The 24,397-nt window shown below is 44.4% G+C and overlaps 1 protein-coding gene across 10 annotated transcripts in view; it reads right to left on the bottom strand.

Annotated features, from left to right (window-relative positions):
• The window catches only part of celf2 (cugbp, Elav-like family member 2), a 131,744-nt gene that overhangs the window by 56,233 nt on the left and 51,114 nt on the right, over positions 1 to 24,397 (bottom strand). Inside the window, exon 1 of one of the 10 annotated variants that reach the window (XM_077544225.1) lies at positions 14,839 to 18,190. The exons of the other annotated variants lie outside the window; for them this stretch is intronic. Within the exon in view, the coding sequence (XP_077400351.1) occupies positions 14,839 to 14,894 (56 nt within the window). The 5' untranslated portion in view covers positions 14,895 to 18,190. Of the gene's footprint in view, positions 1 to 14,838; positions 18,191 to 24,397 lie in introns of those variants that run through there. 10 annotated transcript variants of the gene reach the window in all.

The following is a 24,397-nucleotide window of genomic DNA, read 5'->3' as shown; positions in this document are numbered from 1 at the left end:
AGACGTTAAAAGACGTTTGTTTCAAAACAGAGGTGAAACTAACCATTTTCTATTGTTGATTACTGAAAAACGGAATAAGGTAGAAACAAACTTTTTTTTCAGATGAAAGATGAGAGTCCAATCTTTCATTTGGTAGTATGTGTGTTTCCATGGTTCAAACATATAATTTTCTATGGACCTTGAAAGATCAGTCAAAAATGCTTAAATCGGCTGGCACCCACGGCATCCCTTTTCTGAAAACGTCTGGCAGTCAAAGAGTTAATGTGGACCCCTGCAGAGGTCATATTCGCATAGTAGAGTTAGTTCTAAAAGACATAATGACGGTCAGTCGAGTTTGGCAGCTGCAACAATATGTCACGTCGACATGATGAGCAGTAACAATGTGAGCCGCGCGGAAAAATCTCGGTAGTCGTGAGCCACAATTGCACGGTCGGTCGGGTTAGTCGGGAGCAATAACGACGCGGCCGCGAGAGTTGCTCGGGAGTTACAAAGCATCACAGCATGGCCAACAGCAGTCCAGCCAGACCCGACGCTAGCAGGTGGAGTCACAGAGTTACTTCCTGTTAGCGAGCCAGTCTCCTGGCGGCGCTTTAACCTGAAGCGGCACGCGATCGATGGCGCGCATCCATTCTGCTTTGTTAGCAGTAATAGGCATGGATTTTCGTGGAGGGGCGGCGCGAGACCAACAGCCTCCATTATGTCACCTGTGGAAAGATTCCTATTGAGCGCGGCGGCGAATTGCGCTAAACGCATTACGCTGCGCTCCCAGTGACGGCTCATTGCACGTGCACGTGCGCAAATGCTCTGTCACACCACAACGCACACACTTGGCTCCCTCGCTCGATCGCTCACTCCTTCCCACACATCCTTTCACTCTCCTTGGCGGCTTTCTTGCCGAGAAGGAAGTTTGGGCTGAGGTGAGAAACAGAGCAAGGCTCCAAGGAAGCGGCCGCCGGGACTTCAACACCCCCACGAGTCACACGCGCACGCGCACGCACGAAGCAGACGAGATTGATGGCGTGTAATGAAGTAGCGGAAGAAGGACGACACAAGAGCGACGGGAGACATCAGCGGCCATTACTCATCCGCGCGCACGCACGCACGCACGCGCGCACGTGCCTTGGCGAGCCGGCGTCTCGCACCCGCCTCCTCACTTTGCCACCTCCGTCTTCGCGTCCCACCCTCCTTCTGCTCGCTCTCGCGTCGCTCGGCCTCCTCCGGGGAGTCGCGAGCTCTCGGCCAATCAGCATTTGCCATTCAAAAACATGACATCATCGCTCTCCCGCATGGGACTCGAGTCCTCACTCGCCGTCCTTTCAGCAAAGAACAACGATGTCACCCACACCAAAAGACCAGAAAAGATGGTATGTATTAGAAAGACTAGATTTTGCCTGCCTCAATGGGCTGCAGTAGGAATATGTACTTGGCCTCCTTCTTTACTATTTTCGGGACAGTTCATCCTTAGTTTGTAGTTACATCATTAATATTGCACGCAACCAGTGTGATTCTAATTATTGCTGCACTTCTTATTTAATTTTAATTTTATCTCTTTCTATTCTGTTGTTTTTTTCTTTACTGTAAACTGCAGCTGGACGGAGTCCAGGAAAATGTTCCCCACGGGGAAAATAAAAGTATATTGTATCGTATCGTATCGTATTAATTGCAACATGTTCCCGGCCTAAATGGGTTGCAGTGAAAATTGGCCTCCATGGCTAACACTTCAGGAACGATTAACGGTTTGTTCTTTTGCTGTTTCTACATCTGAAACATGATAGGATCCAGTAGCAGGCACAATTACTTAAACAGCATTCGCTGCCTAAACGGGTTGCGATACAAAGTCACACGTAACCTACATTGTGACATGACAGGAATTAATTGTTTGTTTTTTGTTGTCACTATAGTTTGAAGCAATATGAACATATAGTACATTCAACTTCATCCCTGCCTAAACGGGCTGCAGCAGAAACTCACACAATTAGGATCTATCTTTATTACACAATGAATAACTATGATAAATGCAAAACTATTTTAGCAATTGTTCTTCTGTCGTCACTACATGTTGAAGCAATGTAAACAGTTACTTCAATTTATTCCTGCCTAAATGGGCTGCAGTAGAAAGCAGTTTGCTGCGTCAACAGGCTGCACTAAAAATTCAGCATCACACATTTAACTTGGCATCAGCCACTTCTTATTTTGTTGTCACTACCATTCTCTTAGAATTTGAGTCTATCTTTTTGTGGCCTAAACGGGCTGCAGTCGAACGTCATGCTAACATATAAACCCATTTGACATTGTTAAGATGCTACCATTAAAACTGTGTTCATTAAACATCCCAACACACAAATATTGCATGATGTTGGAGTGTGTGTGTGCGCGCACTAAGCTAAAACTCTGCGGCGGGAAAAGCGGAGGCAAACGCTGGCTGCCGGGTCACTGTTATTTGTCAAGTTTGTGTGTGTGTGTGTGTGTGTGTGTGTGTGAAGCCTGAAAGCTTTCACTCGGACCGGCTGAGATTCCATGTGGCTCACAGCATCTGTGCGTGTGTTCGCCTCAGGCGCAGTGAGTTTATGAGACCGCCGGGGCACGCACACACGCACGCACATTCACCACACACGCACGCACACGCACGCACGCACCACACACGCACACCCTCACCCATTCATTCACACATCACATGCGCACACAGACAAAGCCACTCACTCACTCACTCTTGTAATTGCTCTTGTTTACAAGAAGCAGTGAAACCAACCAAAAGCTAAAAACTTTCATTTGTGAAGGCGAGAGCGCGCGCGAGTGTGTGCAACGTGCGCACTCTCTCTCTGCAACGCGTGTCAATCAAAAAAAGCACTTTCAGAAGACGGCCTGTCATTCTTTGCTCACACAATGGCCGTCAGCCGTCACTCACAGCTTACAGACACGCCCCCTGCTTGACGAGCCGTCAAAGTCGACTAGACGGGCCTCCTGCCGCGTCATTATTGAGGAGGCGCCACAAATCTTTTCCTAAAGCTTAAATGGGCTGCGGTTGCTTTGTTACCTGTTGAAATGGGCTGCAGTAGAAAGTCACATTTAGACTCCACATTTACTATTGTAGAAAGGACTCTTTTTTTTTTTGGTTAGTCCTTACACCTTGAGGCAACATAAACAGCAAAGGTCACAATTTATTCTGGCCCAACTAATCTTCCTGCTTAAACGGGCTGGGAGAAAAAAAAACACACATTCAGCTTTCAGTCTAACTAGAATTTTTTTAAATATATATTTTCTTTTCTTGAGCTACATGGTATAACAACCTTTCAACTAGATGAGGGTGCAGTTAGTTTGAACTTGTTCCCTGCCTAAATGGGCTGCAGTTGAAAGTCACACATTTACCCTCCAAGTCAATAGCGCCGAGGCTGCCTTGTGCCCGCCAACTGTCACTCACAAGTCGCTCATTCAAACCCGGCATCCGTGCCCCCCCCCATTGAGGCGCCGCGCCATTAGTGAGGCGGTGGCGCTAATAGGTAGCGCACTAATTCGCCCTCCGAAGCCGCTTTGATCCAAACGGCAAGCGACAAAGTTAACGAGCAAACAAAACATGCGGCGCTAAATGGCTGTGGCCACTCCACTGGGATGCGCCTTTTGATGTAGGAGCAAAAAAAACCAAAACAAGACGGGATGCGGCGCTGCCGTCATTAGGGCGGCGGAGGTGAGGCGGCCGCCCTAATTAGCTTGCCGCTTGATTGAAAGCGCCTCGGCAGCGGCGTGAGCAAAATGAGAGCAAAATGAATGAAATCCGAGCTTCCGCAGGGACGACTTTGGGGGATGCGACGGGAAACTTTTTACAGATTGACTTCATTGTGTCCTGAAAAAGCCTCGGGCACCATTCCAGAACCTTCCGAGTGCGAGATGAGGAATATTTGCTGTTGCTGCGTCGGGTTCGACTGGATGTCTCCTTTGAAGGGGTGAACAAAGGCAGAACAAAGTCCAGCGACAGACGGGATCAGCAAGAGTTGAAGCAAACTTTGCAGAGGAATAACAGCAAATCCCTCAACCAGTTATTAAGCAATACCACTTGTTTTCTGCAGCAACAAAAATTTCAAAACTAGGTGAGCACACAGTTCAAAGTAATTCCTGCCTAAACGGGCAGTAGCAGAAATCCACACATGGAGCCTCAGTAGTTACTATTTTGGGGAGGATTGTAATCATTTGTTATGCTGGCCACAAAATACAAATTTTACCGAGGCGAGAGCACAATTAATTCGAGCTAGCTTCCTGCCTGAACGGGTTGCTGTAGAAACCCTTTTTACTTGCAATTATATACAACGAAGCAGGAAGAGCGCGCCCGCGGGAATCTGTAAGGTGAGCACACGCCGTTATTAAGTACCCCTACCACCAAAACCTAAACCCCCAAACCCCCCCACCCGCCAACCCGTCACCGCCACTGCCGCGTGCTTGGGCGGATCTGTCCCCACTTGACATTAGTGGCGGAAGATGACATGCTGTTAGCGGGCGCGTAAGAGGTTTAGCGCTATCATTTGGCGAGGTGCCTGCTTCTTGACAATTTTCTGCTTTAGAGAGACTGCTGCGATGACGGGTCTGCATGCTAACAGGAAAAGGACCCCAACGGACTGCGAACAGAAAAAAAAAAAGTACATAACTTGTCCTAATTCATACATTTAAAGCTACGCTATATTCAATTAGTTACACAAAGTAATCTCCTGCCTCAACGGGCAGTGGTACAAATGCACACATTCATCTTATATGTTAAGGCTGAATGTGCTTAATTGCTCTTGGAGCAATATAAACCGACATAATGAAGCAATCAATTAATTCAGGCCCAACCTATTTATTACCTACCTAAATAGGCTGAAATGCATCCATTTGACTTCTACCTTTGCTATTTGAGTTAGGATTCTGACTTAAGTTTTGTTTTCAAGTTAATACCAGGATACTAAAAGCAAACTAGGCCTAACATTTGTCCTGCTTAAACGGGCTGCAAAATCATTATTTTATGGCAATGTGACTATCAGGGCAAGCATCGGAGATTGAAAATATTTCCCAATAACAAGTTGCAGTAAAAATTTGTCCACTTAGCTTCCATTTGTACGGTTTAACGATGAATGCGACGTTAGTCACTACATTTTGACGTAATGTATACACCGGCAGAGGCTGCAAATAGCTCAGGCTCGACTAGTTTTCTGCCTTGACAGGCTGTGGTAAAACTCCATTCTCTGAGCCTCCCTTTTTGCTATTTTAGGGATAATTACAACGGTTAGTGGCTATAAATTGGGACAATGTCAACACCAGCAGTGGCTGTAAATATCTCAGGCCTGACTAGTTTCCTACCTAAACAGGCTGAGATACATACCGTACATAGAGCCTCTATTTATACTGTTTTGGTCATGACTCCATCTCTGTAAGTTGCAACACTTTGAGGCAATTCAAATGCCAGTGGAAGGTCTAGGTCCATCTAGTTTCCTGCCTAAATGGGCTGCAAGAGAAATGTATTCACTGAGCTTCCCATTGTTACTATTTACTACTCAAAGTCTGTTAGTCACTCCATTTTAAGACTATGTAAACACCAGTGGAAAGCGCAATTAGCTCAGGCCTAACTAGTTTCCTTCCTTGACTGAACGGGTTGCAGTCAAAGTAACAAGACATGAGGAGGTTGTTACACTCGTGTACGTAAGGAGCAACACGATGGGCAACATGGATTGGAAAATGATCTAATGACGTAGACACATACACACCTTGCTTACATCCCATAATTGGCGATGTGAAGATAAGCAGAGCATTAGCGCAACACAAAGCAATTAGCACGGCGGCGGCGGCGGCGGCGGCGCACACAAACATGCGACAACGCACTCCCACGCACACCATCCCTAGAGGCCAGCTCCTTGGTGGCAGCTGTCATCGTGGTGGAGATATTTCCTGCCTAAACGGGTTGCAGTAGGAACTCCAAATTCATGAGCAATTCATTCATGCCAAACTTTTGTGGATAAAACGGGCTACAGTTGAAATAATATATATATATATATATATATATATATATATATATATATATATATATATAATATTTACACATTGTATATACATAATAAATAAAATAAATAAGAAACATATTTAAATTATAAGAAAATTCGCTTAGAAACACAGATATTTAAAAATAAAATATTAACTAAAATTATAATAAAATGAAACAGAAATTACAAAATGGTACAAAATTTTTGTTTATTTTATTTATTTATACATTCTAAAGATAAAAAAACAATCTATCAAATAAAAAAAATGTGATACAATTAAAATAAATGAATGAGAATGAAAATTGCACAATGATGCAATGTTAAAGAATAAAATAAAACAGAAAAAAATAACATGAAACAGAAGTAACAAAATGGTATAAAATAAATACTGTACATTAAAACATTTAAAAAAAAAAAAAGCAATGACAATAAAAAAATTTTTTTTTTAAAAGATAGAAAAGAAAAATCGAATAAAACAAAAATACAATAAAATTGTAACAAAATGCAATATTCAATTTTTTTTTATAAAATAATAAAAATGTGGTTTGTCTTTCCATTCTCCCTGGTGATACAATTCCCGTCAGCTGCACACATGCATTCCAGTCCCAACCCATCTATGCACGGTGGCTCACATGACACTGCCCGTCGAGAATTGATCTCAACAGCCGTGTGCGACCCCCCCCCCCAAGGTTTCGTCCTTATTGGCCACATTCAAAATAGCGTCAACATGTGTAACCGCCATAAATCAATAAACGCCATTTTCACATTTGAGAAAAGCTGGCAGCGCTGATGAAAGGCGCGCGCCAACTCTACTAGCGCTCCCTTAAGTGTCGTATCGCGCCGCCGATCGACATCCCACCACAAATGAGCCGCTTTGATCACGTGTCGGGATTAAACGCCGCTAATCTGCAAAATCCCGCCGTGACATGGAATAACGCAACCCGCCCGGACGCGCTAATCCTCCGCCGGGTCCGCTCCAGGAACAATTTGGACGAGTGGCCAGTTGTGAATTGAGTTTTTGCCCGCCTAGAGGCGGGCCCCAGGGGTGCTGTTATCGACGCGAGTATGCCGCGCCAAATGTAGACGGGAGAAAAGGTGGGGGTGGGGGGGGGATGGTTGTCTTACTGTTGGCCTGTCAGAATGCAATGCTTGGCCAAAACAGCGCACAATTTTTCCCCTCAAAAATCGGATTTACATCAATGTGACGAAAAAAAAGCCAATTAAATCTATTAATCACCTAACCCTACTTTCTTGACATCTGACCCAAGCTGAGACAAAAAGTAACTGCTAGCATTTTTGCAAATAAAATGTGTCTATCAGCATGCTTGAAGACATCGCTAACATTAGCAATGAGACAATGCTAACTTTAGCCATTAGCTTCTTCTCTTTAATAGTCAGTGACAACACTCTTGAACAATGACAACTTGTAATTTTTGGCCAACATATTTGATGAGAAAAAGCTTTTTTTGCTTTCCATGGCGCTTCCTCCAGGCGGACCCGCTGGGCTTGTGTCGGCGGACAAACAACAAAAACGGGAGACGGCAACGCAGCAGCAGCCTGGAGGAAGAACAACGACCTAATGCTAACCCCCTCCTACTAGCGCAGTGGGCTCCCCGCAGGAGGTCATTGGGGCAAATGCTGCCAACTGGCTGGATTGCACCGAGCCAAGCAACGCCACATGATGGCTGTACAAACTGCTTTTTTTTTTAACCACCACCAAGAAAATCAGCCACACTTTTGAAACAGACGAAAAGAATGAAAACAAAATTCACTCATTCATTTAAGTAGGTTCATTTTTATTCTTCTTTTCTTTGTACATATTACTGTCATTATTCACGTTATACATTTAAATTTGTAACATTAATTTTTCTACAATTATTTAATGAATTGATTATTTAACATTAACATTTTGTAATTATAAAAGTTGGTACCATTTTACATTTATAATCTGTTTTTATAATATTTATTTAGAACGAATTACACTCAGTATAAGTCACCTTTTATTGTTGCTGTATTTAATAAGCTTTGAAATGACAATTATTGGAAAATATTTGGTGTCCACTTTACAATGGAGTCTTTGCACACTGTGCTGCCGCATATTGCTACCATCATTCTTTGGATCTGAGAAGAATAAAAAATAAATACAAATAAAAAAATGAGTTCAAAGCAGGGGACGAGAAAAAGCTAGAAACTCACAGTAAGAAAGACACAATTCTTTGGACTGACTCCATGAATGGACTTTTGAGTGGATGACTGTCATACTGTGTGTGTGTGTGTGTGTGTGTGTGTGTGTGTGTGTGCAGATTAGATCACAGTTATAAGTGCACCCCCCCCTCCGCCATCAAAAGCCCCCTCGGGGACCCGGCAGCAAAAGATCAAGTGCATTTCTGGCCATCCCAGGAAGTCCCTTTGGGGACAACCACTACATCATGCGTCCCAATAAAGCCGTCAAAGAATACCCCCCACCCCCAGCCCCCCACCCCCGCCCCACAATAACAGCACAACAATGGCGCCATCGATCACGCTGCGATCTGCAACACACACATCGATACAAATGCCAGGAAAGATGCTTTAGTCAAACAATTATGCAAAATGCTGCAAATATGTCACACAACACGTAACGTAGTCCAGAGGGTCATTACGTCAATGTGGTTTGGTTACAAAAAGCATTTTTCATATTTTTGGGCAAAAATGTGAAAATATAAACTGTAAATAAATGTATATCACAGTCTCCAAAAATATATTTTTTAAATGTTTTTTTAATCTTCAATCCTCTTTTTTTTGTTCCCTTCCTTTTTTTTTTTTTTTAATAATTTGATTTAATTCAAACTTTTCCTGACTTTTTTTTTAACAATTTTATTTTACTTAATTGTATTACATGTAATAATCCTTTTTATTTTTATTTTATTTTATTTCCTTCAAACTTTTCCTGACTTTTTTTTAACAATTTGATTAGATTTTACATGCAATAATCCTTTTTATTTGAATTTTATTTTATTTCCTTCAAACTTTTCCTGACTTTTTTTTTTAACAATTTGATTAGATTTTACTTAATTGTATTACATGTAATAATCCTTTTTATTTTTATTTTATTTTATTTCCTTCAAACTTTTCCTGACTTTTTTTTAACAATTTGATTAGATTTTACATGCAATAATCCTTTTTATTTGAATTTTATTTTATTTCCTTCAAACTTTTCCTGACTTTTTTTTTTAACAATTTGATTAGATTTAAACTTAATTGTATTACATGCAATAAAGACATTTAAAAAAAAGAAGAAATGTATCAAAAACTGAAATATTGAAAAGAAAATATGCTGAGGACTCCACAGGGATGTGGCACGATGCCGTCTGCTGCCAACGGCGGCGACATTGGCGTCCGATGTCCCGCCGGGCGCCCCGGCGTCGGATTAGCATTCACGCGCCGGTGGCGGCAGTCAAGGTTACACCTGACAGGCTGGCGGGTTATGTGCGCTCACGTCGCGCCGCCGCCACGTCCATACTAAGCAGCCCGCCCGCATGAAGACACGCCAAAAGACAACCAGACGGGGATTTATGGGCAAGTTGGCAACGTTTCGCACACGCACGCTGGCCGCAGGTTTGATTCCCAATCAGACTGACCTGCATTTGAACATGTGTTTGCTGGAAATGACACTTGGAAACGTGGCAATTTTCATCGTCACACTACACGGGCAAAAGATTTGAGACGCCGCAGGGGCTGCAAAAGGGCTGAAAAAATTCCGGGAAGTTTAACGAAATTTCCAAGTCAGGGAATTTGGGGGGGGGGGGGGGGGTGCCTTGCGACACCAGGGACCCCATTTACCATTTTTTTTACAGCAGTCTGCAAGATAGTACATACGTTAAACCAAACCTTACTCAAGTCCATTAGCTTAATGCTAACACATACTGCAAAACATCATAGACAGGCAAATGAAATTTGTATTGATATCGCAGTAGTTCTAAACCTTTACACAACTGATATTTGAAAACAAACGGTGGAGCAACAAATGTGGACAAACAATATAATACTACGAGGCAGATATTTTACAGAAGTAATCGTACTGAAGTCACTTACAATAGTTAGAAGCTGAAGTAATTATGATCTCATTTTTTCTTCAAAAAGATAAAGAATATATGAGTGAAGAGAGTTCACTGCCATCATAGAGCAAACATATCTCAAATCAGCTAACGACAGCAGTCAGCTGCAGCAATATTAGTCGTTTATGGCAGAAGATAAAAAAATAAAGATGCTTTCGAGTTGTTTATTATAGTGTCTGTTTGCATGTGCTGCTGCACTCAGTGTTCAAGCATCAGTTGTTTCAAGGTTCATAACTACTAGCTTGTCAATGCTAATTTTGTTAACCTGTCTATGACGTTTTGCATTGCGTGCTAGCATTAAGCTAGCAGAAGCTGTGTGGTTGTTTTCAATGTATTGTACAATGTGTCCTTCTCTGTTTTATGTTTAGTTTGAAAGTAAACTTGATAGTTTATCTCAAAATGTTGCGTTACAAAAGTCAAAGTAAAAAAAAAATCCCTCACATTGTATCGTAAAGTCACGTAACTGGAGCTGTAATTTTGCCCTTAAAGTGACAGCGTCACACAATCCAACTGTCCACTAAGCAGACCTCTGTTTTTTTTGTTTTTTTTCCTTTTCCAAGCTTAAATACAAAACTATGGAGATGAGTTCGTCCCTCTCAGCTATTTCCACGTCTCTCTCCAGGCCCTAATCCGGAATTCCTCTCCTCCGATGCCGTAATGAGCCGCTCTCAGACTGGATGGAGGCTTGACGGCGGGAATCATTTAGCACGCTTGGACGGCCATGGATGGAGAGAGCGAGAGAGCGAGAGAGCGAGAGAGCGAGAGAGCAAAAGAGGAGAGGAAGACGGGAAGAAAAGAAAAAAACAAGTGTGGTAAGCTCTCCCCGCGGCCGACTATTGATGATCCCGGGGAGGAAGGGGACGATATGCGAGGAAGAGAGGCTTCATTGTGCATTTTCCGGAGGCCTAGGGACACGCACGCACATGCGAGTGTGTGTGCGCGCGCGCATGTGCTTGAGCCGCTAAAAAGCACGCCGCTCCTCTCAAGGCCGCTCGATAAATACTCCTCTTGGGGGAAAAAAAAAAAAAAAAAGCATTCAGCACGTCTTACTCACACGCCTCGATTCACAAAGAAAACGCGTGTGCTCGAGCGGGAGAACATCAAGTCACACTTTAACATGCCATCAACAAGCCACTAATGTTGAGCTCGCCCCAAAAGTGGGGACGAGCGAGTACCGATATGGATAGCTGGCCTTTGGCGCCGTATCGACTGCCCTCTGGTGGACGTTTTACAATCAAAGAATGAGAAATTTGCCATTCATGTCATTCAATTTGGAGTAAAAACGCTATATTGGGATGTTTTGGTCTTTCTTTTGTTGTTGTTGAAATGTTATGTATCAAATGTACGAGTGGTATCGGTACTTGGTACCGGCATCGATCAGGAAAAAAAATCCAGCAACCCTGGCAAAAACAAAATGGTGGCGCGGCAACATGGCGGCACTTGCGCTAGCGATGGATGCTAACACTCGACTAGCCAAAATGGAGCACACACAAATGAGACTCAAAGGTGGCAAAGGTTTTTTTTTGCGGCGCCACACGTCAGCTTGATGTGATTGAAATCGACGTTAGCGCCAGAAGATTGCAGCTCTTCTGTCATAATGTCATCGTGGCGTTGTTGTCGCGCGATGCACTTTTATGGTAACGTAGCGTTTCATGTCAATTTTCATCACTTTCTTCTATTGTGACGTGTAGCTTTTTGCAGTGCGTTTGCCGTAATTGAGACATTTGCCATTTTTGTTCCTCGTTAAATAGAAAACATTTTGTGAAAACGATGAATGTTCAAATTAGGAGTGAAAAAAATAATAATTAGGAGGATGGATTGGAATGAGACAACACACAAAAATATCCACACAAAATGAAAAAACAAATTTAGAAAATGTCCAAATAAAACAATAAGTTACTTATTTATATATATATATATATACATACACATTTTATTAAAATATATGTAAAATATTATTATTATTATTAATATATGTATGTATATATATATATATATAGACATTTTATTTAAAAAAATAAAATATAATAAAAAACAAAATGTTAAAAATAGGACGATCTAAATTCAAATACAAGACAAGACAATATCCACAAAATAAAAATTACTTACAAAAAGAATGATGAATTTTCAACCAAATTAGCGACTTTGCATATTGTCACCTTGTTGCAAAATTTCAGAGACTTTATATTTTATACTTTCAGTTGTGTGTGTATTTTTTGTTAGCCGAGTGATCTTGATTATTTATTTTGGATATTTACAATGTTTTTTTCATTAAATAATCCCAATGTTATATTGTCAAAAAATAAAACTAGCTTTTAATGGTTAGTTGAAAAATGATATGAAAAGCCCAATATTATCGTTTATCCCAATATTTTCTGGGGCAATTTATCATTAAGCAAAATGTGTTGTTGTGACAGGCTCATCTCCATTCATCAGTTTTTCAAAATGTTCAAAAGTGCTTTATGGGTTTGGAAGGACTCCAGACAAACAATTCCGCACAATCGCTCTGATCAGAACCCTTTTGGCATGCGACATCACGAAGATAATCCGTAGCATACTTGAGCCACGTTTGTACAAATGTGTTAAGAACAGCAGGCCTGCCTCAACGGGTGTGGCAGGACTTCTCTCAAACAACTCATCACCCAGTTTTACCACACAATCAGTCCAGCCAGACCTTTTTAGGCAGGCCACGTTCCACATATCACAAGAGAGTCTCCAACTATAAAAACGGTTTCCAAATTCCGAAGCAGGTTCGGTAGGACTCATCAAGAATCCGGTTAATGGCCGTGAAAAATCTCCACCTTCCATCTGAGGTTTTGGATTTTGTTGAATTTTGACGCGAGTTGGGAGGGAGGAAGCGAAGGGGGAGGCATGTCACGTGTTTGTCAAAGAAACGCTGAAATCCCGGGATTGGCGTCCGGAGCGAGTGGGGGCGGAGGTGGCGCCGTTCCGCTTGAGCTCCGCGTCACGTCGGCGCCGTCCGCCGGAATCGAGCCGTTCGTGGCGCTCGCTTGCTAATGTGACGCCAGCTAATATTTGTTCAGGCGCACGTCGAGAGCGCCCGGCCGGAACGAGAATCCCGCATGCCCGATGCAGGCCCAACCGCCAGCGCCAGCGAGGACGGCCTCGATTCACCGTTAGACTGACAGCCGCGCTCACGTTACATAAATACAAACATGTTACATAAAATTAAAAAAAAGAGAAGATTAAAACATCATGTAACAGAAAAGCTACAACGGTACTAAAAAAAAATAACCAATTTTATTATATTACAATATGATAAATATAAGGTAACAACAAATGCTTCAACGTCTCATTCCCCAAAAAGCATCACAAGTCCAAGTGAGCTCGCGCGGTGAAGATTGCGAGCGTTGAGGTGCGCTCGGGTAATTCGGGCTAAGCGCTATCAGCGCCGAGCTGTCCGCCTCCTCGGCGAGGGCGCAGACGGGCCCGTCTCACGCTGCCCGCCCACATCATTCCCAACGTCCTCTCGCGGCGGGAAGGCCGGCGTGTCCGGGCACGAGGCCGGACGGGTGCCAAGCCTTTCCTGATTAATGAGAGCGCCTCGTCGCGTTTTTGTCAGATGATGGACGCCCACCGGCGGGCGCACTTTGGCCTCAAGTTGACAAATCAGTCAATTGGATTTGAATTTACAAACACACCAGTTGTTACTAGATGCAAATATGTAAAAAGAAGATCATAGACTATGAAAAACACCGTTTGTTACAAGATGCTACCTGACAATAAATATGCATGTTTGGGTTCCGGAAAAAAGACGATTACAATGTGTTCAATGGTGTGACAACCTTCTGACAGGAATGCTAAGCTACGTCACAAGATGGCAATGGAACACTGCAAACATTGTGTTACATTGTTAGGTTATATGATTACGATGGAAAGTTATCGTGAGGTCACGTAACTGAAAGCCTCAAAACCACGTGATCACTTTACACTACGAGACAATTAAGACAAGTTGCTTACGACAAAGTTATTATGTTACAACGTTACGATACAAAATGGAAACGACGATGTTACGCTGCCAGAGGCCTGCAAACAACGTTACATCGTTGAAAGCCTCCAAAATGTACGATTTGTTTAGGAATCACCAATAACATTAGCTTACGTTATGACCACTTTGTCACATCGCAAGACGACAACGGAAAACTTCAGTACATAAAAGGCACCATGTTAGCATGTGAGCGGAATTACACCAAAAACGTTACTACAAAAATGACGTCACGTTGCATTCAATAGCGAGCAGGAAATGTTGTGCAACAAGAGCTCTCATGTGACACAGAGCAAGAAGACAAGTATTTGCGTTTATGTGCAAATGTCTTCTCACTGTTGTGCAGCCTTCGATGACGTTCGCTTACACTTCAGTCACTGTCGCTGTGTGTTGTTGAACAAGTTAGTGTGTGTGCGCGACACACAAACACACACGCACTTGCACTTGAACGCACTACACAGCATCACAGCTGAGCCGAGGGGACGGAAGTGGGACATACACGAGGAGGGAGGGGCTTGTAAAGAGGAAGAAACACGTGTGCCAACAAAAAGTGACCCCCCCCCCCCCCCCCGCAAAAAAAAACAACAACCCAAAAACACACTCCCCTAACACTCAAGACACGGCGATCACAGCATCATAGAGACATTGACGGCTTCAAGCCCCCCCCCCAACAACACACGAGACAAAATACAAATAAAGAGAAATAAAAGAGTCGCCACGGGAGAGCAAAACTCACAGGCGGCTCTCCAGCATCACGTCAGGAAGGAAGTCCAGGTCGTACGCGGAAGTCATGGTCGCTCCAAAGAGAGAAGGGGGGGGGGGTTTTGGGGGGGAGTGGGGTGCCGGGGGGGGGGCAGGTGCAGGCTGATTGGCAGACAGGCGTCCTCCCCACGGAAGACTCTCCAGCACAGCCGCGCATCACATCTTCCTCTCGCTCGTCACAACTCCTCCTCTTCCTCCTCCCGCCAACGCGGTTTCGCTCTTCCCAATCGTCGCAATTCTCTCAATTTGCGCCCGCTAATGTTCTTGATTTCTTTGGCGTCGGCGAAGAGCGCGCGCACGGCGTGGCCGCTCGCTTGGAGAGCAAGGTGCGGACTGGTGTGGGGGCGGGGCTTGGGCGATGCTCTTCAAGCGTGAGCAGACTCTTACCCCCCCCCCCCCCACCACCACCTTCTCCACTGCGCGGACAGTCACGCGCAAACCAACGCTCCCAATGAAGCGCATTCCATGTGACTTGCACATGAAAAGTGCATTTCCCGCCGTCAGTTTTCCTGACACAAGCGGTAAGCACGTCCGCCTGACAGTTGGGAGGTTCACGGTTTGAGTCTCGCACTTCTCGTGTGCGTGCCTGTCTACATGTGTCCTGACAAAGCCAGCTGCCGCCCAGATGGAGATTTAGAAAATGTGCCTCTTCCTGCCTCCATCGCGTCCACGCCTGCACGTCTTCCACGTTGTCCCGCTTCTTCATCAGTGCAAGTGGAAAAACCCAATAATACAAATATATAATATATATAAAAAATATATTTTAAAAAAACACGTCACCCGAGGAATGCGTTTTTTCATTGTTACCTCCGCCAAGGCATGTTTGTTAGTTAGCAGGATTGTAAAAAAAAAAAAAAAGCAAAACAACAAGAGCCTTGAAGCTCCACAGGAATCCACAAAACAACATTGGAGGAAGGTGATGTGGCTTTTAACACACAATTAGCGCGCCGCCGCTTTAATCCGCCGTGAAATAGGAGGCGCCGCCGTCGCGTTTTGGGAAATAATGTCGAGAGGAAAAAGATGTAAACAGGAAGCAACGCGTCAGAGAGTTTGATTTTCTGCATGGATCCTCTTGAAATGGATTGTGTTGAGAGGAAACAATACAATACCATCTCAGATGTCGTTATAACAGTCAACATCCAATAGTGCACAAGGTTCAAAAGCTGCGGCCAAAACCCAAAATTAACAAATGGCTGCCAATAAAGGGAACTTTGAAAATGGCTGCTGGTCAATGACTTTAAAGGGGAAGTCACATCCCAAATGTTCTTGACATTTACGTGTTCTATGCAACCGCACTGGTCTAAACGTGACGCACTGCTTGCCAATGTCACAGTGATGTCATTTGTGGCAAAATGGCCGCCTCGAAGGTGGATGAAGACGGCTGCATTTTGCAGCTTCATTCATATTCCACAAACACAAGAATGCTGTGTTTAGATTAGTGGCGGCACAAACAACATATTACTGGAAAGAACACTTTACAGTTTTTTGTCTATGCAAAACTTAAAACTCACTTCATTTAGTTTCCTTTCCACCACCAGATGGCATCAAAGCAATACAGGTTTTACATCGGCCCGAGTTTTTCAGCAGATAGTAAAAAAAAGAAAAAAAAATCTCAGGGGTAACGGTCCCTGTTTTTCTGACCCGTTAACGATTAGGAGCAAGTTGCAAGCATCAAAGCGGAAATCCTCGCCAAGGATTGTGGGTATCTTTTCACATGTGAATATTTCACGAGGCGCTCATCCATAATTGAAAGTGGCAAGCAGCTGCGTTTGAGCTAAAGCGGAAGCGCTAGCGTTCAGACAGCGTGCACGGACCCTCCGCCAACCGCCGCCGCCGCCGCCTCATCCCCGTGACCCGCCCGTTAATGGAGCGTGCCGGTGGAAACGCGATCCCATCCCGACGCCATCGGGAATGCTCGATGACCCGTTTAGCAGCGAGTGGACGCCTGCACGGCGGATGACAAAACATGGATGCCTGATTTATCGTTTTGTTTTTTGACAGTGCTACATTTATAGCATGTGTTATTGTGTGTGTATCCATCACGCCTACTAGGCTTGAGAGAACCTCAAAACTACCACACAGACATGATAATAGGGGTGTGCCCCCCCCCCCCAAAAAAAATTTTTCAAAAGAATCACGATTCTCATTTAGTACGATTCAGAATGTCCCAAAATCGATCTTGTTTAAATTATTGTATACTGTTTTGCGCTTGTTTCTGTGTGCCTTTAATGGGAGCGTTGTTCATGTTGTACACGATTTGGCCACTTAGGGGCAGTGTGGTTCCGCGTGTTGTGATACACTGTTAAGTCGTAGCCACATAGGAGAGTAGAAGGAAAACGTCATGATCAAGTTATGCCAATAAAAGTTGTTGGAAGAGCATATGCCGCTGAGTAATGTTAAGATGCTTTTTTTTGTATACATTCCTAAAGCGTTTTGTATGAAGAGTCGTTCCTTTGGGCAATAAAGGTGCCTCGAGTAGCGCACTAATTAGCATTAGCGGGTCAGACTGGAGTAGATCATAGCGATTATTTGTACATCTATAAATTAAAGCAGAAATCGTTGTCAATCAGATCATTTTGAATCGAAATCGATTCCGAATCAAATCGCGGACACAAAAATCGGAATCGAATCCTGAGACAAAGATTCTCACCCCTACATGATACCCACTAGCACACTATGCTGAGAAAGAAAAAATTGTGCCAACAATTGGTGAATACAATCGAAAAAAATGATACACAAGTGAGTCTTATCACAGCCAATTGTCCAAACCTGAACCACTAAACTGTGAGACAGATGTCCAATCCGTTGTGAAAAAAAAAACTGTGTGGACAATTGGTGAATGATATCAAAAACAATGTATAATCGCAGGTGACAGTCGAAGCCAGGGTTTGAACCCTAAACTGCGAGGCAGAAATGCTAACCACTTTATCATCGAAGAAAGCCATTTATGGGATTGAAAACAATTGAAAAAAAAAGCGAATAAGTCCGTTTTTTTGTGTCACATGATGAAGAATCAAACCCAGAACCCGGAAACTGAGAGGCAGACGTGCTAACCGTGCCGCCTGGACGCGTTCCATCAAGGCAAATGGAGCACATAATGGAGCGTTCCGTCCCGACACGGATCACAATGAGGCCCCCCGAGCTCCTCCTGAATGCCAAGTGATTGCTCCCCTCCATGCAAATGTGGGCCGGTGGGCTGAGGTGTTGGGGTGTTGGGGTGTTGGGGGGGGTGCCTGTGACTTCTCCACCTGGGGCGCATCAGAGCGCACCCCAACTGTAATTGGCCGCCGCCGCCCGTTCCAGAGAGCCCCTCCATTCATCACGCCGCCGCCGCCGCCGCCGCCGCCGCCGCCCCGCTGCTCCTTGGATGTGGCCAACTCTGACCAATCTCTGGCACACTTTCCAATTTCTCCCCCCCACGACCCCCCACCCCCCCCTCGCTGATCCTTTTCCTCATTAAAGTGGGACCCAGGCAGAGGCGGTCACTGCCTCTCATTTATTTTCATTTGAAAGCGGCGCAGCTTCACTGATCCTGTGGGGGATGCCGACCCACAACAACACACGCTCGCACAAGCAACAACAACCGCCTGCAAATTCCCGAACACCTTCCATATATTCCATATGTATCAAATAATCAATATTATGCATACGAACATATATATGAGCTTCCATATGCGTACCTCTTCATTTGCATTGCTGAAATATGAATTCGTGTACGGGGATTATTAGCATTTCAACGTAGCATTTCATGCATATTGAACTCATAACTAACTTATAAGTCATTCTTCGTAATTCCGACTAATTGCACATATAGATTATGATTGCGTGTATTGATCACCCCCCCCCCCACACACACGCACACACACACGGCCCCCAACCACCCCCACCCTCGAACAACCCCGAGTGCGGCCATTCATTCTATTCCAGTCGTGTCTCGCTGACAGCGGCTGATTGAAAAGGTGCTCGGGCAGATTAAATCCTTGTTACGGGGACTTGGTGTGCAACCCTTCCGTTGGTGGGGTGGGAGCTCATGGTGGGGGGTGGGGGGTGGGGGGGTCGTTTCCCGCAACGGCTGCTTGAGCAAAAATACTTGAGGGAGGCCATATTTGAAGAGCGAGCGGGGCGGCGGCGGCGGCGGCGGCGGCGGCGGCGGCGGCGGCGCTAAACCAACAAGCGTGTCAGCAGAGTCGTAAAAAAGCCGAATAGTCATCGGGCCATTAGATGGACACGAGAGGCGGGCCGGGGCGGGTTCGTGGGCAGGAAATGATCCCTATCGTCCAACCAGCAGTGCCTAATTTCCATATTTTTGCTGTGAAAGAGGCTCGTAAAGCTGACTAAATGGGCCACAAATCAAATCCCATAAAACGGACCTACTGGCACACACAACTCGGACAAAGAACAAGAAAAGACCGCACGAGCTTTTATTCCTAAAAAGTCCATTAAATATTATAGTCAACAACTGGAACATTATGCACACTTTAAACATGAACACTGCACTTAAATACAAATATAAAAACATATAAAGTAATCAACCTATATATATTAGAGCTGTCTAACGATTCAAATTTTTTATCAGATTAATCACATTTTAGAATTGTGATTAATCACGATGAATCGCTTCATAGAAAAGGCTTTTTTTAATAAACATTTTTTTTTTCTCCGCCAAATTTGAAGAGCACCGGTTATGGGTTAATAATTATTTTGACATTTAATGTTATGAGGACGCCGTCAACAATTTTTCGATCCACTTGCTCATCCTCCTCTTTTTCTAATCAGTTAATGACTTGCATAATTCAAAATGGGGGGAAAAAAATGAAATTTTGTCATGAACAAATATTCTAAACGTGATACGCAAACGCTTTACTTTTTAATGCGTGAAACGATGTTTATTGCTCAAACACAACCTGTGCTAGCTTAAACGTAGCCACCCGCTGTCACGCCAAAGGATCATCGATGGTCAAAAATAATAGTGCCATTAATCTGATTCCAACTCATAATTAATGCATAAATCATTTTTTGTAATGAATTCATCAATTAACGCTTTAACTTTGACAGCACTAATATATATATATATATATAGTAAGTTCAACTTGGGTGGCATAAAGTCTATGAAATGGCGAATGAAGGGCCTGCAGACCTCAGAAGCCTTTTTATTGTCCGTCCCTGCAGGCGGCGACACGTCGAGTCCACACTAAATTAGCAGCTGTAAACATCAATAACATTTGCTTAACGACACCCAGCGCAATGCTTTGGAGCCAGCACGCTCTCGTCTACATCCCGATGTCACAGCGGGGGGTGCCGCCGGCGGAAAATGCCTGTCGGGACATTTTGGGAAGGAGGTGGGACGCACCTTTTTTCCCTACTTTTCTTCAGTCCGCCTTCACACCAAACCACAGCAGAAAAATGAAATCCATTCCACGCAAATTCAATCTCTGTTCATTTGGACAAAGTATAACCAAGATGGGACTATGACAAGACTGGCATGAGGTCAAGATTAGGTTAGGACCAGGACCAGGACCAGGTCATGATCAACACCAAGACTGAGAGAGGACCAGATTAAAAAAAGACTCGGACATGTCAAGACAAAACAGGACTGGGTAAAAACTAGGCCAAGCCCAACATGAGACCAACACCAGGGCAAGACTGAGATTAGCGCAAGACTAGGTCAAGATCAGGAAAAAATGGAATTAAGACCCAGAGGAAGCTCCAGCGACCGAAAATAATGCCCAAAATATGTCAAGATCACCATCAAATCTAACCTCAACAATGAAATCAAATCAAAAGTATGTCTAAACCAAGAAAGGACAAAACTGAGACGGGACATCATGGATCAAGAAAAGACCCAATAAGTCTACGTCTAGACTAGCACCAGGACAAGACTGAACTACGACCATCATGAATTTCAAGACCAAGAACAAGATAACCGGGACAGAACAAGTAAGACCAAGACAAAGACCCATAAAAGGCCAAGACCAAGGCACAAAAAAACAGAACTGAGACAAGGCACACAATCAAGGACAGAACCGAGCCAGACTTACTCAAAACCAAGCCAAGGACAATACAGAAATAGTCACATCAAGTGACCCACATGAGGTCAAGGCCAAGATATCACAAAGACTTGGCCAAGAATGAGACCAAAACAAAACCAAAGACAACATGACACACACTTGATTAACACCACAATAAGGACAAGGCTAGGTCAAGACCAGGACCGCGATAAGACCAAGACTAGATCCAATACTAGACCACTAAGGAACACTTACCACACGATTTGTGAAACGGGACGAGCTGCTGCTGGGATGCAAAGCGAGGGCTGAATGTTTTCCCCCCTTCTTTTTTTTTCTTCACTTCTTTATTCCACCATCATCTCAAATGAGAGCAGACAAAAGCCAAAGCGGCAAAATGAAATAAATAACCAGAGACGCGAATGCAGCCTCGGTCGCTTGGCTGGGAAAATGTCAAATCCTGCTCCGCATGGTTGGACGCCTCTGTCCTCAAATCCCGCCGTCTTCCCGCCTTTTATATTCTTTTAGCCCCAAACTACAATGGAAGGTTGGAAGAAGCTTTTTTTTTTTTTTTTTTTTTGGGAGGGAACGCGGCAGAACTGAAAACTTTAATCAAAAACTTGAAATAAAGTTGCACGGCAAGAAGTAACCATGTATGAATCAATCCTTTGAATTACAAAATGCCAAATACTGGCGCTGTGAACACACTTCACCGCCAGGCGGCAAAAACGAATCCCATTTTTCTTTTTAGCCATCGAACTGTTGGAGTGTCTGACACGAGGACAAGAATACAAATGATACATATTCATTTGCGTGTGGGCGGAATAATACAAAAAATGCAAATGAGCTAAAGGGCAAAGTGGCACCGAAAGCGGCTTGCGAGCGCTCGCAAGCAAAGACAAAAAAAAAAGTAGAAAACAGGCAGAGAAAGACACAAATATTCCAATAAGACCTATCAGGGGAATCGATACGATTTTCAACAATTTTGCGGGGACAGTCTTTGGGAAATGCCCCGCCCCCCTCAGGCAGAGCCAACGTAAGACCCAAAAACATATCTCAACACCGTCTTAAGTTCTAGTCCAGGCGAATACAGACTCGGTCAAGACAAGGACTAAGAAAAGATTCAGACTTGATCAAGATTAAGAAACGATTGAGACTCGGTCTCGGTTTGGTTTTTCTTTCTTAACTCTTTGACTGCCAGACGTTTTCAGAAAAGGGATGCCGTGGGTGCCAGCCGATTTAAGCATTTTTGACTGATCTTTCAAGGTCCACAAAAAATTATGTGTTTGGACTATGGAAACACACATACTACCAAATGAAAGATTGGACTCTCATCTTTCATCAGAAAAAAAATTTGTTTCTACCTTATTCCGTTTTTCAGTAATCAACAATAGAAAATGGTTAGTTTCACCTCTGTTTTGAAACAAACGTCTTTTAACGTCTTTGGCACTCCTCCCTAGGATTTTACTAAACGTTATTTAACGTTTTTGGCAGTCAAAGAGTTAAGACAAAAAGATTTTCGTTGAGGATGAGGAGATTAGTCAGTTGGTCTGAAACAAGAACCGGAATCCAGGATTTCCAGAAAGCCTTTTCCCGCACCTGCGCCTTAAAGTCGGCTAAAATGTCAACATCCAAAGACGACTATGAAAACTTGAGCTTTTGGTTCCCCGTGACTGAACCCGCGTCAAAGAGACCCAACGCGGGCCGCTGCCCGCTTTTGTTCCTGCTGCTCCGCCGCGCTCACGTAATCCCGTGTGGCAGCCCGACTCTCGCTGTTATGTTTGCCGACCCGTGGGAGTCCCGGTCCCAGCGAAACCCCCCCCCCCCCCAACCACCGCCACCCTTGCCACAACCACACCATCATCATCATCATCATCATCATCATCATCATGAGGATGTTTTTTTTTTGTGGATGAAAAAGCAGTAGATAAAAATAAACGGCCATCTCCTCATGCACTTTTCATAAAGCGCATAAATGATGCATATCACAGCAAAACGCTGGAAGAAAACCCGGTCAACAGCGAGTCAACAGCGCCGTCCCGCTTTGGCGTGCGCCGCCGGACTGTAAATGGAAAACGGCCGACGTGTGGAATGCTCGCACACGAACTGTTGACCTCCGACGGCATTTCGAGACCTCACATATTTGACTTCATACGCTCGCACCTTGACCGCAGAATTTTCTAAGAACTGTCGTATTTGCGTGTTGGACGTGGTGCTCTTAAGGGGCGTGGCCAAGTGAGTGACATCAGCAGCTGGAATCAGGCTGGCCGACGATTGAGACGGTTCTCATTTTGTATTTGTGTGTTTATTGCAACACGTAAAAAATATGTGTGACGCTTAGAAACTCAATTGGCGCTTTGATGAGCTCTGCTGCCCCCTTGAGGTCCGGAGTGTAAAACACGTACATTAGCGCCGAGTGTTTTATTGTCTTGCAAAATGTGCCGGCCATGAGTGATGTCGGGAAATCATTCCCAAGTCGACTCGGCGCACACCTGGAAGGTCGCTGCCCTCTACCGAGCCCCTCGGCCAATAAAAAGCCGCCGTCGCAAGCGTGTAATTAAAAATTCATGCTGGTGTTTATTTTGATTTATGCATGTTTTGCTGAGCCAGGAGGAAATTGCAGCTTCATTAGTGCATTATAGGATCTGGTGTCATTAGAACGCTTGGCAACACGGGACAAAATCGGCCATCTTTACACAACACCTGCGCTTCCCCTGAAGGAGGCGCCCAAAAATTTGCTTACACTAGGAAGCAGAAACTACGTCAAGAGCCAAACAAACACGAGACTGATATAACGGCACGCTTCACTTCCCCCCCCCCCCCGAAAATGTATCCTCAGATAGTTCACTGGCACCCGCTTTAGAGCGCCTCGTTGTTGGCCATAAGTGTACGCAGAGAAAGATGGAGGAGCGGGGAATGATATTATTTTGGAACTATTGACTTGATGCAGCCTACTGTACGTACGTTCCATGTTTGAAATTGCAGCGCCAAAGCGGCGAATGGTTGTTGCCGGTTGGCGCTCGGCTTCCCCTCTTGCACTCCCTAACGCGCTCCGACAGGGAAAGGTCAGCGCCCGCCGGCTTACCGCGGCGAGGGTTGAAGTGGGCGGGGGCGGTGGTGAATGGAAGGCCGTCGTCATGGTAACGGAGAGTCTGGCCGCGGATGCCGGATGTGTTTGGTGAACGGGATCAAAGGATTTTCCAGCCGGCGGGAACGAGCGGTGGGTGACAGGTTGGGTGGGGGGGGGGGGTCAAAGGTGGATCTGGGAGCAAAGTAGGAAGTTGACGGGTTACAATAGCGCTTCACATTCATAAAAGAGGGACCGCCGGACTGACAAGCTTGACACTGCGTGCACTTCATGGATCAGACACCCCTTGTGGATTTTGGCCTATGGCCCCGTTTGTAAGTCAAGGTACTCATATCTCAAATCATTCTTCTCCATTGAAATGAATAGAAACACCATTACATCGTTTCAGCCTCCCAAAAAAGAAAGAAAACTGGCACGCTACAATATTATGAAAATTAAGT

The sequence above is a fragment of the Vanacampus margaritifer genome, chromosome 15 (genome assembly GCF_051991255.1).
Source record: "Vanacampus margaritifer isolate UIUO_Vmar chromosome 15, RoL_Vmar_1.0, whole genome shotgun sequence".
NCBI lineage: Eukaryota > Metazoa > Chordata > Actinopteri > Syngnathiformes > Syngnathidae > Vanacampus > Vanacampus margaritifer.
Note: the sequence above shows the minus strand (reverse complement) of the source record. Positions and strands in the feature narration are given on the sequence as shown.